This window comes from Oncorhynchus keta, chromosome 1 (genome assembly GCF_023373465.1).
Source record: "Oncorhynchus keta strain PuntledgeMale-10-30-2019 chromosome 1, Oket_V2, whole genome shotgun sequence".
NCBI classification, from domain to species: Eukaryota; Metazoa; Chordata; class Actinopteri; order Salmoniformes; family Salmonidae; genus Oncorhynchus; species Oncorhynchus keta.
Window position 1 is genome coordinate 8,596,382 of NC_068421.1, and position 17,574 is coordinate 8,613,955.

General features: G+C 50.9%; 1 protein-coding gene and 1 long non-coding RNA gene across 2 annotated transcripts in view; both read right to left on the reverse strand.

Moving 5' to 3' along the window:
- Positions 1-1,934: 1,934 nt before the first annotated feature.
- On the reverse strand, positions 1,935-2,969 carry LOC127915026 (uncharacterized). The gene is made up of 3 exons (XR_008089896.1): positions 2,850-2,969; positions 2,434-2,653; positions 1,935-2,044 (listed from the first exon to the last, which is right to left on the reverse strand). It is a non-coding gene; the product is annotated as an uncharacterized LOC127915026 (long non-coding RNA).
- A 413-nt stretch (positions 2,970-3,382) lies between these two features.
- Positions 3,383-17,574, reverse strand: part of LOC127906145 (homeobox protein cut-like 1) — a 133,372-nt gene continuing 119,180 nt past the window's right edge. The window contains 8 exon segments of the mRNA XM_052519889.1: positions 3,383-3,823; positions 4,687-4,702; positions 5,553-5,799; positions 5,802-5,828; positions 9,321-9,509; positions 11,053-11,346; positions 14,747-14,882; positions 15,452-15,855. Coding sequence (XP_052375849.1) covers positions 3,383-3,823; positions 4,687-4,702; positions 5,553-5,799; positions 5,802-5,828; positions 9,321-9,509; positions 11,053-11,346; positions 14,747-14,882; positions 15,452-15,855 — 1,754 coding nt within the window.

The following is a 17,574-nucleotide window of genomic DNA, read 5'->3' on the forward strand; positions in this document are numbered from 1 at the left end:
GAGGGGGAGGGAGAGAGGGAGAGGGAGAGAGAGAGGGAAGGAAGGAAGGGAGAGAGGGAGGGGTAAGGGAGAGAGGGAGTTTTGTATGTCTGGTACGGAGTAGAGTCTGGTATGGAGTAGAGTCTGGTATGGAGTAGAGTCTGGTACGGAGTAGGGGCCGGTATGGAGTAGGGGCCGGTATGGAGTAGAGTCTGGTATGGAGTAGGGGCCGGTATGGAGTAGAGTCTGGTACGGAGTAGAGTCTGTTACGGAGTAGAGTCTGGTACGGAGTAGAGTCTGGTACGGAATAGAGTCTGGTATGGAGTAGAGTCTGGTATGGAGTAGAGTCTGGTACGGAATAGAGTCTGGTATGGAGTAGAGTCTGGTATGGAGTAGAGTCTGGTATGGAGTAGAGTCTGGTACGGAGTAGAGTCTGGTATGGAGTAGAGTCTGGTATGGAGTAGAGTCTGGTACGGAGTATAGTCTGGTACGGAGTAGAGTCTGGTACGGAATAGAGTCTGGTATGGAGTAGAGTCTGGTACGGAGTATAGTCTGGTACGGAGTAGAGTCTGGTACGGAATAGAGTCTGGTATGGAGTAGAGTCTGGTATGGAGTAGAGTCTGGTACGGAGTAGAGTCTGGTACGGAGTAGAGTCTGGTACGGAATAGAGTCTGGTATGGAGTAGAGTCTGGTATGGAGTAGAGTATGGTATGGAGTAGAGTATGGTATGGAGTAGAGTCTGGTATGGAGTAGAGTCTGGTACGGAGTAGAGTCTGGTACGGAATAGAGTCTGGTATGGAGTAGAGTCTGGTATGGAGTAGAGTATGGTATGGAGTAGAGTCTGGTATGGAGTAGAGTCTGGTACGGAGTAGGGGCCGGTATGGAGTAGGGCTTTAGTAAAAGCCCCTGTATGAAGTCCCAAACTGTTCCCCTGTCTCTCTGTATTCAGATTAACACGAGACTTCCAGTACAGATGATACTGTGTTGCTTAGTCCAGTTCCCCTGATTTTCACCTGGATAAATGTTTCGTGAGGAAAACATTGGCAGACACACACTAGGTGAGAGAAGGTTGGTTAAACTGTGATGTGTACACTTACTTACTCAGAACAAATGACAACATATCACTACGTTAACTACCTTATGTTATTTCATCATAAACTATAACGTTTAACCGTGAGTTAAACATGTTTCATTTGGAAGTAGAAACAGTAACCCTCTCTAACTTGCAATTTCTTAACGGCAACCACATCGCTATATATATATATATATATATATATATATATATATATATATATATATATATATATAAAATAAACTTTGTTGGAGGACACTAGGGGAAGAAAAAGGTGGTTCCTCTTCAGTTGAGTGGTACACTAGAGATCCCGCCGCCAGGCACCATCACATGGCTGCTAGCAGGACCACAGGGGTCAAAGGTCATTCTTCCTCAGTAACTATGGAAACGTGGCCTTTTCTTGGATTTTTTTTTTTTTAGGTTTTGATTGTTCTCTTCAGCGGAATCATCTTGTTCCACACACACACACACACACACACACACACACACACACACACACACACACACACACACACACACACACACACACACACACACACACACACACACACACACACACACACACACACACACGATGTAACAAGGTTAAAAAGTCAAGCTGCTCTTACAAGAACACATACCAGTAGAGAAGAGAAAAAGGCAAAAGGTTTGTAACAGTCACAGGACAGTGTGGGAAGAGAGGAGTCTGGACATTCTATGTGAGGACACTGTGTGAGGTCACTGTGTGAGGTCACTGTGTGAGGACAGGACACGGATGTTTATCTTCAAAACGAACACGTTAAACATTCTCCTCCTGTGAGTGTCCATCCTTTAAAAAGCCCCTAGTCCAGCTCTGGGAGAAACCCAGGTCAGATCTGTCTGTCTGTGGTGCATTCGGGCCAGTAATTGGCGGTGTTTGGGGGTACCTGCCAGTAATTGGTGGTGTTTGGGGTACCTGCCAGTAATTGGTGGTGTTTGGGGTACCTGCCAGTAATTGGTGGTGTTTGGGGGTACCTGCCAGTAATTGGTGGTGTTTGGGGTACCTGCCAGTAATTGGTGGTGTTTGGGGTACCTGCCAGTAATTGGTGGTGTTTGGGGTATCTGCCAGTAATTGGTGGTGTTTGGAGGTACCTGCCAGTAATTGGTGGTGTTTGGGGGTACCTGCCAGTAATTGGTGGTGTTTGGAGGTACCTGCCAGTATTGGTGGTGTTTGGAGGTACCTGCCAGTAATTGGTGGTGTTTGGGGGTACAGTACCTGCCAGTAATTGGTGGTGTTTGGGGTACCTGCCAGTAATTGGTGGTGTTTGGGGATACCTGCCAGTAATTGGTGGTGTTTGGGGGATACCTGCCAGTAATTGGTGGTGTTTGGGGTACCTGCCAGTAATTGGTGGTGTTTGGGGTACCTGCCAGTAATTGGTGGTGTTTGGGGGTACCTGCCAGTAATTGGTGGTGTTTGGGGGTACCTGCCAGTAATTGGTGGTGTTTGGGGGTACCTGCCAGTAATTGGTGGTGTTTGGGGATACCTGCCAGTAATTGGTGGTGTTTGGGGGTACAGTACCTGCCAGTAATTGGTGGTGTTTTGAGGTACCTGCCAGTAATTGGTGGTGTTTGGAGGTACAGTACCTGCCAGTAATTGGTGGTGTTTGGGGTACCTGCCAGTAATTGGTGGTGTTTGGGGGTACAGTACCTGGCCAGTAATTTGTGGTGTTTGGGGTACAGTACCTGCCAGTAATTGGTGGTGTTTGGGGTACAGTACCTGCCAGTAATTGGTGGTGTTTGGTGGTACAGTACCTGCCAGTATTGGTGGTGTTTGGGGTACCTGCCAGTAATTGGTGGTGTTTGGGGGTACCTGCCAGTAATTGGTGGTGTTTGGGGATACCTGCCAGTAATTGGTGGTGTTTGGGGGTACAGTACCTGCCAGTAATTGGTGGTGTTTGGGGGTACCAGTAATTGGTGGTGTTTGGGATACCTGCCAGTAATTGGTGGTGTTTGGGGGTACTTCCAGTATTGGTGGTGTTTGGGGGTACCTGCCAGTAATTGAGGTGTTTGGGGGTACAGTAAGCTCCTGTGGCCAGCAGAGCGACTAAGTGATTCTCCGTAAGAAAGAAGAAGAAAACTCAGTATTCAGAGAGCCTGAGATTCCCTCATTTTTGTCTTCTAAGTGTTCATTATATCTTCTTCTATATCTTGGTTTGGCAACCACTTTCTCCTTTCTCTCAGGAAAGAGACTGTGTATAAAAATGGCCAATGAGCTTGGCTTGGGCCGTGCCCTCTTCTGTCCAATAGGAGAAGACCAGGGGGACAGTCAGAGGGCAGAGGTTGTGAGGTCACGAGAAAGGGGTGTGGGGAGGTTCAGAACTCCCACTCAGACGGGTCTTCCTTGCCGGCAGCCTTCTCCAGTCTGTGGATGATATTGTCGAGGTTGGCAGCTTTTCTTCCTGCGCAGGGTATTGTCCCTGGGGTTCCTAGCCGGGGTTGAGGTGTGACTGGAGGGGGCTGAGAGAGAGAGAGACCTGCCTCAGGTAGACTGAAGAGGTTCCCGTTGCTGCTGGAGACCGCCCGACCGAGCCTGAGGTAGTGCAGTTTCTCTGGGCAGGGGATCCACCTGACACCCGGCTTCAACCCTGACCTCCATGTCCTGGTTCTCAGGGGCTCCTCTGTGCCTCCCGTGGTGCCCCTCCACTGTGCCGTCTGACTCTGTCCCATCACAGCTGTCCCCCTCCCTGCTTTAGCTGCTGCCGCTGACCCTGCTGCCTGAATCTCCTCTATGAAGAGCTCCTGCGGATACGAGACCTGGGGAGGGACGGGAGAGCAGGGGGTTAAATACTAGGTTGGGCGATATTACGATGGTATCATCGATGGTGAAGACATCAGGATGTGACAGACTATATGGTTTAGCTTATTTGAACTTGACTGGCGCCGTGCGTACAAAACCCTGTTCACAGCAGTAATTAGCCTATTCCTATTGGCTATCGCCTATTTCAATCAATACACTATATACAGAATGCAAGAAATTAATGTAGGAGCAGAGAATTCAACCAAAGCAGCGCAAAATGTCCAAAAAGAAAATATTGTTTCTCTCCGTCAGACTATAGCCATATATATATATATATATAATTTTTATAAACAGACACTCCTTAACTATATTGTGTCTAACTGTTTAAAAAATAAATAAAAGTAGCCTATATTTCCCTCTCTGTTGTTAGTTTTTCTATAGTTTTATGAGTTAAGACGGTAGACTGCTTCTATCCAGCCCATGACGTCACTACAGAAAGACAGTTCCTCATCAGAGACAGGCACGCCACAGACAGAGACTGAATATATACACACACACACCCAGACACCAACACACCCAGACGCCAACACACCTACACAGCCAGACACCCACACAGCCAGACACCAACACACATACACAGCCAGACACCAACACATCTAGACACCCAGACACCAACACACCCAGACACCCTCCAATACACCCAGACACCCTCCAACACACCCAGACACCTAAACACCCAGACACCTAAACACCCACACACCCAGACACCTAAACACCCAGACACCAACACACCCAGACACCTAAACACCCAGACACCTAAACACCCAGACACCAACACACCTAAACACCCAGACACCTAAACACCCAGACACCAACACACCCAGACACCAACACACCTAGACACATAAACACCCAGACACCAACACACCCAGACACCAACACACCTAGACACCAACACACCTAGACACCCAGACACCAACACATCCAGACACCAATACACCCAGACACCTAAACACCCAGACACCTAAACACCCAGACACCTAAACACCCAGACACCTAAACACCCAGACACCTAAAAACACCCAGACACCAACACACCCAGACACCAACACACCCAGACACCTAAACATCCAGACACCTAAACATCCAGACACCTAAACACCCAGACACCAACACACCCAGACACCTAAAAACACCCAGACACCTAAACACCCAGACACCAACACACCCAGACACCTAAAAACACCCAGACACCTAAAAACACCCAGACACCTAAAAACACCCAGACACCTAAAAACACCCAGACACCTAAACACCCAGACACCAACACACCCAGACACCTAAACACCCAGACACCAACACACCCAGACACCTAAACATCCAGACACATAAACACCCAGACACCAACACACCCAGACACCTAAACACCCAGACACCTAAACACCCAGACACCTAAACACCCAGACACCTAAACACCCAGACACCTAAACATCCAGACACCTAAAAACACCCAGACACCTAAAACACCCAGACACCAACACATTTTCTGTTTTAACAGCATTATCTTTCGCCCAGTTGCATTTGATTTCGCGTTACAGCCCGACTGTTGTGTTAGAAAATGTGTATTTATAGCATCGTACATCACAATGTTTTATGGGTAGATAATCACGGTCGCCCAACTCTAATGGTTTCCTGTCATACCTTGTCAAGTGCTTAAAGAAAGCTTGTAGTAGCGCAGTAACTGACCTGTAGTTGTGGAACCAGTTGATGACCGTGCTGGTCTTCAGGTTGAGCTTGGAGGCCAGCTCCTCAATGGTTTTGGGGGAGGGGTAAGGTTTCTCCTGGTAAGCCCTCTTCAGAGCCTCCTTCTCCTCGGGACCCAGAACCACCCGGACCTTCTTCTGGTACAGCTGAGTCCGTCGCTGGTGCTGGGGGCTGGCGCTCTGAAGGAAGTCTGGTCCTGCCAGGCCACCGTCCACAGAACGGCTATCACCAGCGAACTGTGGCGTCTCTTCAGGTAGGCTGGGGGGGGACAGAGGCGAGGATGAGATATCGTGGTAGATAAACACAGTGTACTGGTACCAACACCCACTAGGGGGCATTAATGTCTAACTTTAGCAATACAAGGAACAAAGTGTTAGCCTCTGAAAGCATCACATGCTACAAATGTGTAAGTGACAGCATGGATTTATTCGCGCCTCGGGCCGCTGCTCCACTCGGGAGGCCAGTCTCCTACAGTACACTACACACTGATCCAATGACAAGCCTTCAAAGGCCATGTACATGTGTGTCTGTAGCCTCTAAGTGATACACTCACACGGGTCAACTCATGGTTCGGTCTGCCTTTCCTCCCAGCTCTGCTATTGGCCTGGCCCCGACTGCTCTATTCTAAACCTTCTGTGACATATGGTGTAGACGCTCACCTCCAGGCCTGCTGTGGGCATGCTCGGTGTGAGGGGTCAGGGGGTCACTAACAGAGAGAACTGGGGAAGCCGGGCCTGCTGTGGGCATGCTCAGTGTGAGGGGTCAGGGGGTCACTAGCAGAGAGAGTTGGGGGAAGCCGGGCCTGCTGTGGGCATGCTCAGTGTGAGGGGTCAGGGGGTCACTAACAGAGAGAGTTGGGGAAGCCGGGCCTGCTGTGGGCATGCTCGGTGTGAGGGGTCAGGGGGTCACTAGCAGAGAGAGTTGGGGAAGCTGGGCCTGCTGTGGGCATGCTCAGTGTGAGGGGTCAGGGGGTCACTAGCAGAGAGAGTTGGGGAAGCCGGGCCTGCTGTGGGCATGCTCAGTGTGAGAGGTCAGTGGGTCACTAACAGAGAGAGTTGGGGAAGCCGGGCCAGCTCCGTTTGTCAAAGCAAACTATGTTTTGTAAACAGCTGATGTCATGACTTTTCCTCTTTTGTCCTTTCTACCATAGCTATCTACAGTACAGGCTGGGACAGGAACCGTGTGATGATGTCTATCCTACCCTGATTTATCCTGCCCTGATGTCTATCTTGCCCTGATGTCTATCCTGCCCTGATCTCTATCCTGCCCTGATGTCTATGGCTGGGACAGGGACCGTGTGATGATGTCTATCCTACCCTGATTTATCCTGCCCTGATGTCTATCCTGCCCTGATGTCTATCCTGCCCTGATTTATCCTGCCCTGATGTCTATCCTGCCCTGATGTCTATCCTGCCCTGATGTCTATGGCTGGGACAGGAACCGTGTGATGATGTCTATCCTACCCTGATGTCTATCCTACCCTGATTTATCCTGCCCTGATGTCTATCCTGCCCTGATGTCTATCCTGCCCTGATTTATCCTGCCCTGATTTATCCTGCCCTGATGTCTATCCTGCCCTGATGTCTATCCTGCCCTGATGTATCCTGCCCTGATGTCTATCCTGCCCTGATGTCTATCTAACCCTGATGTCTATCCTGCCCTGATGTCTATCCTGCCCTGATTTATCCTGCCCTGATGTCTATCCTGCCCTGATGTCTATCCTGCCCTGATGTATATCCTACCCTGATTTATCCTGCCCTGATGTCTATCCTGCCCTGATGTCTATCCTGCCCTGATGTCTATCCTGCCCTGATGACTATCCTATCCTGATTCTTACCCTGATGTCTATCCTACCCTGATGTCTATCTTACCCTGATGTCTATGGCTGGGACAGGAATCGTGTGATGATGTCTATCCTACCCTGATGTCTATCCTACCCTGATGTCAATCTTACCCTGATGTCTATCATGCCCTGATGTCTATCCTACCCTGATGTCTATGGCTGGGACAGGAACCGTGGGATGATGTCTATCCTACCCTGATGTCTATCCTACCCTGATGTCTATCCTGCCCTGATATCAATCTTATCCTGATGTCATCCTACCCTGATGTCTATGGCTGGGACAGGAACCGTGTGTTGATGTCTATCTTATCCTGATGTCTATCCTATCCTGATGTCAATCTTTACCTGATGCCTATCCTGCCCTGATGTCTATCCTACCCTGATGTCTATGGCTGGGACAGGAACCGTGTGATGATGTCTATCCTACCCTGATGTCAATCTTACCCTGATGTCTATCCTACCCTGATGTCTATCTTACCCTGATGTCTATCCTACCCTGATGTCTATCCTACCCTGATGTCAATCTTACCCTGATGTTTATGCTACCCTGATAAGTGGAAGATAGCAGAGAAGTTTAGTCAACACCCTTAGTTATTATGGAAGTAGAACTGCTATGTGTTCACTTCATGGATGCAACGTCAAGGGAAGGAGAAACGATAGGGAAACCAGGAATCAGAGGATGAATGAAACCAGGAAGTAGGGGCTTAATGAAATCAGGAAGCGAGGGATAAATTAAACCAGGAAGCAGCAGGTGACTGGAACCAGGAAGCAGTAGATGAATGGAACCAGGAAGCAGCAGGTGACTGGAACCAGGAAGCAGCGGGTGAATGGAACCAGGAAGCGGCAGGAGAATGGAACCAGGAAGCAGTAGATGAATGGAACCAGGAAGCAGTAGATGAATGGAACCAGGAAGCAGCGAGTGACTGGAACCAGGAAGTAGGGAGTGACTGGAACCAGGAAGCAGGGGATAAATGTAACCAGGAAGCAGGGGATAAATGGAACAAGGAAGCAGCAGGTGAATGGAACCAGGAAGCAGCAGGTGAATGGAACCAGGAAGCAGCAGGTGAATGCAACAAGGAAGCAGCAGGTGAATGGAACCAGGAAGCAGCAGGTGAATGGAACCAGGAAGCAGGGGGGTGACTGGAACCAGGAAGCAGCAGGTGAATGGAATCAGGAAGCAGCGGGTGAATGGAACCAGGAAGCAGCAGGTGAATGGAATCAGGAAGCAGCGGGTGAATGGAACCAGGAAGCAGTGGATAAATGGAACCAGGAAGCAGCGGGTGAATGGAACCAGGAAGCAGTGGATAAATGGAACCAGGAAGCAGCGGGTGAATGGAACCAGGAAGCAGCAGGTGAATGGAATCAGGAAGCAGCGGGTGAATGGAACCAGGAAGCAGTGGATAAATGGAACCAGGAAGCAGGGGGTGACTGGAACCAGGAAGCAGCAGGTGAATGGAATCAGGAAGCAACGGGTGAATGGAACCAGGAAGCAGTGGATAAATGGAACCAGGAAGCAGCGGGTGAATGGAACCAGGAAGCAGGGGGTGACTGGAACCAGGAAGCAGGGGGTGACTGGAACCAGGAAGCAGCAGGTGAATGGAACCAGGAAGCAGCAAGTGAATGGAACCAGGAAGCAGCAGGTGATTGGAACCAGGAAGAAGTAGATTAATGGATCAGTGCAGTAAGGAGAGGAAGCAGGAAGCAGGGGGAGGAGACATTATAGTAATCACCGATGATGATGATTATTGATGATGATGAAGATGATAACTGTCAGTGGGCCCCTGGAGGGCCACCTGATGTCCCATCCAATAAAGCGTGTAATTGTCAATAAATGGGTCCTGACATCACCGAGGGTGTGTTTGGTCTGTGTGTGAGAGACACAGAATGCAAAAGAGAGTGATCATTACCTTTCTTCTCCAGGCGTTTCATGTCCATCAGTTTCTCCACTTTCTGTGGGTCCTGCAGCCAGAACTGCATGCGGACGAATGGCTCACGTCCCTTCAGACTGAGCTTTTGCCAGGGCTTAGGCCGAGCCAGCAGATCAGACACCGAGCCCTGGGTCAGACCCAGGATACTCTCCCCAAACAGACGCTGCCCTGAGGAGAGAGAGTAGAGAGACAGGGGTCAGGCTGGAGGTCTGAACGGACTATCCAAGCTTGTATTTGGAGAAACTTGATGAATCTTTACATTATCTAATAATCGAAAGGAAAAAATATGATAGGGTGAAACTTGGGGCGACGGGCTTAAACTAGGGGCGACGGGCTTAAACTAGGGGAGATGGGTTTAAACTGGGGGCGGCGGGCTTAAACTGGGGGCGACGGGCTTAATCTGGGGGCGACGGGCTTAATCTGGGGGCGACGGGCTTAATCTGGGGGAGACGGGCTTAAACTAGGGGGCGACGGGCTTAAACTAGGGGCGACGGGCTTAAACTGGGGGCGACGGGCTTAAACTAGGGGGCGACAGGGTTAAACTAGGGGCGACGGGGTTAAACTAGGGGCGACGGGTTTAAACTAGGGGCGACGGGTTTAAACTAGGGCGACGGGCTTAAACTGGGGGCGATGGGCTTAAACTAGGGGGGAGGACGGGTTTAAACTGGGGGCGACGGGCTGAAACTAGGGGGCGACGGGCTTAAACTGGGGCGATGGGCTTAAACTAGGGGCGACGTGCTTAAACTAGGGGCGACGGGCTTAAACTAGGGGCGACGGGTTTAAACTAGGGGCGACGGGCTTAAACTGGGGGCGACAGGCTTAATCTGGGGCGACGGGCTTAATCTGGGGGCGACGGGCTTAATCTGGGGGCGACGGGCTTAATCTGGGGAGACGGGCTTAAACTAGTGGGGGCGACGGGCTTAAACTAGGGGCGACGGGCTTAAACTAGGGGGCGACGACGGGCTTAAACTGGGGACGACGGGCTTAAACTGGGGGCGACGGGCTTAAACTAGGGGGGAGGACGGGCTTAAACTGGGGGCGACGGGCTTAAACTGGGGGCGACGGCCTTAAACTCAGGGCAAAGGGCTTAAACTGGGGGTGACGGGCTTAAACTAGGGGGGCGACGGGCTTAAACTAGGGGGGGACGGGCTTAAACTGGGGGCGACGGCCTTAAACTCAGGGCAAAGGGCTTAAACTGGGGGTGACGGGGCTTAAACTAGGGGGCGACGGGCTTAAACTAGGGGCGACGGGCTTAAACTAGGGGGCGACGGGCTTAAACTGGGGGCGACGGGCTTAAACTGGGGGTGACGGGCTTAAACTAGGGGGCGACGGGCTTAAACTAGGGGCGACGGGCTTAAACTAGGGGCGACGGGCTTAAACTGGGGGCGACGGGCTTAAACTGGGGGCGACGGGCTTAAACTAGGGGCGACGGGCTTAAACTGGGGGCGACGGGCTTAAACTAGGGGCGACGGGCTAAAACTAGGGGCGACGGGCTAAAACTAGGGGCGACGGGCTAAAACTAGGGGCGACGGGCTTAAACTAGGGGCGACGGGTTTAAACTGGGGGTGGCGGGCTTAAGAGTGAACGACAAAGAAGGAAAATAGAAAAAAGACAAAGAAGGAAAATAGGTAAGAGAGAAAGAATAAGGACGAGAAGAGGAAGGAGAAGACAGATAAGAGACTGAAAGAACAATACTAAGTCTGAGTCTCACCAAGGTTGTTATCAGTCAGCACCTCCTTGACCTTCTTGGTGAGGACGTATGTGTCCAGCTCAGGAGACATGGCTATCGTCTCCTGGATGCTGAGGCCTGTGATGGGGCCGAGGAGGGGCGTGCCAGGCTGGGACTCCCCCCTGAGGGCTCCCCCATATGGGGATCCAGAGATGGGGCCTGGGAGGCAAGAGGGTCCCGGTCCCCCTAAACCGTAGGATGACTCCTCAGCAGAGCTCAGTGGGGACTCTGGGGCAGGGCTGCAGCTGGCTGAGGTCTGGCTGGGAGTGCCCTCTGCTGGAGGAGAATGGAAACACAGTGTAGGCAGGAGCAAACAGTACAGTAGGTTAGACGGACTTAAGTGGTTCTTTATTCTGGTTCTGGAGACCCAAACGACCTAGTACTTTTCAACGGTTTGATGCTGAGCTGAATAGTGGAATGAGGTGTAGTGCCAGTCCTTTGAATCATCAAAGGATTACTAGATTTTATTAGGATCTCTTTTAGTCTCCATTTGGACTCATCTTCCAAGAGTCCTTAAACATTCAAATACAATTTGTAATATAAAAACACACTTTCACATTTAAAACACACCATTACAAACATACATAATATACTAACATAATGACCCGATAAATACTCCATCTAAAAAAATATTGATTCTTCATCTACTATAGTCCCACAACATTTCCATATACTGTATTTAAATTGTTTTAAAATAATGTTTAAATGTATATATTGAAAGGGATCACACTGCAGTCAACGAGCCGTGTCAGAAGAAGAACCTCTAGCTCATCAACACGCTCACTGTTTTGCAGGTCTGAGAGAGACAACTCTGTAGGTTATAACAATAGGTTATAACAGTAGGTTATAACAATACGGATGAATCTCCTGGATAATCTAGGTATTTGGCATCTCTCCCCTCCCATAATCCCCTCTGTCCCTTCCCCATAATCCCCTCTGTCCCTTCCCCATAATCCCCTCTGTCCCTTCACCATAATCCCTCTGTCCCTTCCTCATAATCCCCTCTGTCCCTTCCCCCATAATCCCCTCTGTCCCTTCCCCATAATCCCCTCTGTCCCTTCCCATAATCCCCTCTGTCCCTTCCCCTCAATCCCCTCTGTCCCTCCCCATAATCCCCTCTGTCCCTTCCCCATAATCCCCTCTGTCCCTTCCCCTCAATCCCCTCTGTCCCTTCCCCATAATCCCCTCTGTCCCTTCCCCATAATCCCCTCTGTCCCTTCCTCATAATCCCCTCTGTCCCTTCCCCATAATCCCCTCTGTCCCTTCCCCATAATCCCCTCTGTCCTTCCCCACAATCCCCTCTGTCCCTTCCCCATAATCCCCTGTGTCCTTCCCCATAATCCCCTCTGTCCCTTCCCCCATAATCCCCTCTGTCCCTTCCCCATAATCCCCTCTGTCCCTTCCCCATAATCCCCTCTGTCCCTTCCCCACAATCCCCTCTGTCCCTTCCCCACAATCCCCTCTGTCCCTTCCCCATAATCCCCTCTGTCCCTTCCCCATAATCCCCTCTGTCCCTTCCCCATAATCCCCTCTGTCCCTTCACCATAATCCCCTCTGTCCCTTCACCATAATCCCCTCTGTCCCTTCACCATAATCCCTCTGTCCCTTCCTCATAATCCCCTCTGTCCCTTCCCCATAATCCTCTGTCCCTTCCCCATAATCCCCTCTGTCCCTTCCCCATAATCCCCTCTGTCCCTTCCCCTCAATCCCTCTGTCCCTTCCCCATAATCCCCTCTGTCCCTTCCCCATAATCCCCTCTGTCCCTTCCCCATAATCCCCTCTGTCCCTTCCCCATAATCCCCTCTGTCCCTTCCCCATAATCCCTCTGTCCCTTCACCATAATCCCCTCTGTCCCTTCCTCATAATCCCCTCTGTCCTTCCCCATAATCCCCTCTGTCCTTCCCCATAATCCCCTCTGTCCCTTCCCCATAATCCCCTCTGTCCCTTCCCATAATCCCCTCTGTCCCTTCCCCATAATCCCTCTGTCCCTTCCCCATAATCCCCTCTGTCCCTTCCCCATAATCCCCTCTGTCCCTTCACCATAATCCCCTCTGTCCCTTCCTCATAATCCCCTCTGTCCCTTCCCCATAATCCCTCTGTCCCTTCCCCATAATCCCCTCTGTCCCTTCCCATAATCCCCTCTGTCCCTTCCCCATAATCCCCTCTGTCCTTCCCCATAATCCCCTCTGTCCCTTCCCCATAATCCCCTCTGTCCCTTCCCCATAATCCCCTCTGTCCCTTCCCCATAATCCCCTCTGTCCCTTCCCCATAATCCCCTCTGTCCCTTCACCATAATCCCCTCTGTCCCTTCCTCATAATCCCCTCTGTCCCTTCCCCATAATCCCCTCTGTCCCTTCCCCATAATCCCATCTGTCACTTCCCCATAATCCCCTCTGTCCCTTCCCCATAATCCCCTCTGTCCTTCCCCATAATCCCCTCTGTCCCTTCCCCATACTCCCCCTCTGTCCCTTCCCCATAATCCCCTCTGTCCCTTCCCCATAATCCCCTCTGTCCCTTCCCCATAATCCCCTCTGTCCCTTCCCCATAATCCCTCTGTCCCTTCCCCATAATCCCCTCTGTCCCTTCCCCATAATCCCTCTGTCCCTTCACCATAATCCCCTCTGTCCCTTCCTCATAATCCCCTCTGTCCCTTCCCCATAATCCCCTCTGTCCCTTCCCCATAATCCCATCTGTCACTTCCCATAATCCCCTCTGTCCCTTCCCCATAATCCCCTCTGTCCCTTCCCCATAATCCCCTCTGTCCCTTCCCCATACTCCCTCTGTCCCTTCCCCATAATCCCTCTGTCCTTCCTCATAATCCCCTCTGTCCCTTCCTCATAATCCCCTCTGTCCCTTCCTCATAATCCCCTCTGTCCCTTCCCCATAATCCCTCTGTCCCTTCCTCATAATCCCTCTGTCCCTTCCTCATAATCCCTCTGTCCCTTCCCCATACTCCCCTCTGTCCCTTCCCCATACTCCCCTCTGTCCCTTCCCCATAATCCCCTCTGTCCCTTCCTCATAATCCCCTCTGTCCCTTCCTCATAATCCCCTCTGTCCCTTCCTCATAATCCCCTCTGTCCCTTCCTCATAATCCCCTCTGTCCCTTCCTCATAATCCCTCTGTCCCTTCACCATAATCCCCTCTGTCCCTTCCTCATAATCCCCTCTGTCCCTTCCCCATAATCCCCTCTGTCCCTTCCCCATAATCCCATCTGTCACTTCCCCATAATCCCCTCTGTCCCTTCCCCATAATCCCCTCTGTCCCTTCCCCATAATCCCCTCTGTCCCTTCCCCATACTCCCTCTGTCCTTCCCCATAATCCCCTCTGTCCCTTCCTCATAATCCCCTCTGTCCCTTCCTCATAATCCCCTCTGTCCCTTCCCAATAATCCCCTCTGTCCCTTCCCCACAATCCCCTCTGTCCCTTCCCCACAATCCCCTCTGTCTCTGTTCTGTTTTGCAGAAGGCTGGAATGGAGCAGTCAAGGAGGGTGAAACTAAGTAAACTTGGAGAGAGACACGCTATGCAGGAGGGAGGGGTGACCGGCTGACCCCCAGGGCTGTTATGAGTCGACAGGTTAACTGTGATCATTTACAGCTCAGCAGTCGACTGTAAATTGAGGTGGGTCTTAATTGTGTTTTTTGTTGATGTCAATACACGGTACACACAGTCCATTACCTTGGTTGTGAGCAGGCTCGATGTGTGTGTTCTGACCCAGGTCACAGTTCAACCACAGCTGCATACGCAGGCCTCTGGAAGTCATCTTGCTCCAGGGTTTACGACGAGACGTTGCGTCACACATACTTCCTAGAGCCTAACACACACACACACACACACACACACACACACACACACACACACACACACACACACACACACACACACACACACACACACACACACACACACACACACACACACACACACACACACACACACACACAGACAGAGCACACACACACAGAGCCACAGACACAGACACACACACAGACACACACAGACAGAGACACACACACACACGAACACACACACAGACAGACACACACAGACAGAGACACAGACACACACACAAAACATCAGTCACTCATTCATGTTATGGAATGGCTAAACAGATACAGAGAGACCACAAGCGTACACACACATATAATAATAATAATAATAATAATATAATACATTAAACTAAAGGTTTAATTAAGGTTACGTATATTCTGACTTGTATTGGGGACCCAAACCCGATCGATAACTTCAGAGACAGGTTGTGATCTAACGGCTGTGAGACCACTTCCCCGGCCGCTGAGGGTGTTACTCACCTCTTTAGAGTCCTCCTGGGTGTGGTTCTCCTCTCCCCTTTATCTCCGCGGGGTCTGGGTTCATGTTGCCCACCACCACCCTGCAGGCCGGGCAGACCCTCAGAGCTCCGACCCAACACCGGCACGCCAGCAGCCATGCCGTCCTGCACGGACGCTCCTCTGTCCTCCTCTTCACACTAGAGCTGAAGTCCAGGACTGTAAACGGCGAGGAGGAGGAGACTGGGAGGGCGGCGGGGGGTTTCTTCATGGAGAGAGTCCGAGGGGTAGGGAAGGAGGCAGCCAGATGGGAGACCAGTAGATCCCTCTGGGAGGGAGAGGAGAAAGAGGAAGAGGAGGCTTTGAGGATGGGTTCCACAGCAGCTTGTTGGGCCTCCATCTCTCGTCGAGCTTGTTCTAGGATGGAGCGGATGGCCTCGTCTGAACCACCGCCTCCTCCTCTCAGTCCCCCACCAGGAGAAGGACCATGGTAGCAGTCTGCTGGAGAGAAAAAGGAGATAACGGATATCAGAGACTGTATATCGCCCCAAACACACAGAAAGATAACAGCCAATTCTGAGGAAGTTAATAACATCTTGGGACCTTTAATGTATTGTCTTTGAATAAGACAAAACAGAATGTGACTCGACCTCTCTATATAATGGATCATCTAGGGACAACTGTCATCTTATTCCACCACAGCAGGAACAACTGTCATCGTATTCCACCACAGCAGGAACAACTGCAGGAACAACTGTCACCCTATTCCACCACAGCAGGAACAACTGTCATCCTATTCCACCACATGGGAACAACTGTCACCCTATTCCACCACAGCAGGAACAACTGTCACCCTATTCCACCACATGGGAACAACTGTCACCCTATTCCACCACAGTGGGAACAACTGTCACCCTATTCCACCACAGCAGGAACAACTGTCATCGTATTCCACCACAGCAGGAACAACTGTCACCCTATTCCACCACAGCAGGAACAACTGTCATCCTATTCCACCACATGGGAACAACTGTCGCCCTATTCCACCACATGGGAACAACTGTCACCCTATTCCACCACATGGGAACAACTGTCACCCTATTCCACCACAGTGGGAACAACTGTCACCCTATTCCACCACATGGGAACAACTGTCACCCTATTCCACCACATGGGAACAACTGTCACCCTATTCCACCACATGGGAACAACTGTCACCCTATTCCACCACAGCAGGAACAACTGTCACCCTATTCCACCACAGCAGGAACAACTGTCATCGTATTACACCACAGCAGGAACAACTGTCATCGTATTCCACCACAGCAGGAACAACTGTCACCCTATTCCACCACAGCAGGAACAACTGTCACCCTATTCCACCACAGCAGGAACAACTGTCACCCTATTCCACCACAGCAGGAACAACTGTCATCGTATTACACCACAGCAGGAACAACTGTCACCCTATTCCACCACATGGGAACAACTGTCATCCTATTCCACCACAGCAGGAACAACTGTCATCCTATTCCACCACAACAGGAACAACTGTCACCCAATTCCACCACATGGGAACAACTATCATCCTATTACAACCACAGCAGGAACAACTGTCGCCCTATTCCACCACATGGGAACAACTGTCATCCTATTCCACCACAGCAGGAACAACTGTCACCCAATTCCACCACAGCAGGAACAACTGTCACCCTATTCCACCACAGCAGGAACAACTGTCACCCAATTCCACCACAGCAGGAACAACTGTCATCGTATTCCACCACAGCAGGAACAATTCCACCACAGCAGGAACAACTGTCATCCTATTCAGCAGGAACCTGTCATCCTATTCCACCAGCAGGAACAAGGAACAACTGTCACCACATGGGAACAAATTCCACCACAGCAGGAACAACTGTCATCTGTATTCCACCACAGCAGGAACAACTGTCTGTATTCCACCACCAGGAACAACTGTCCACCACAGCAGGAACAACTGTCATCCTATTACAACCAGGAACAGCAGGAACAACTGTCATCCTATTCCCACCACAGCAGGAACAACTGTCATGGGAACCTGTCACCCGATTCCACCACAGCAGGAACAACTGTCACCCGATTCCACCACAGCAGGAACAACTGTCACAGCCAACTTCCACCACAGCAGGAACAACTGTCATCGTATTCCACCACAGCAGGAACAACTGTCATCCTATT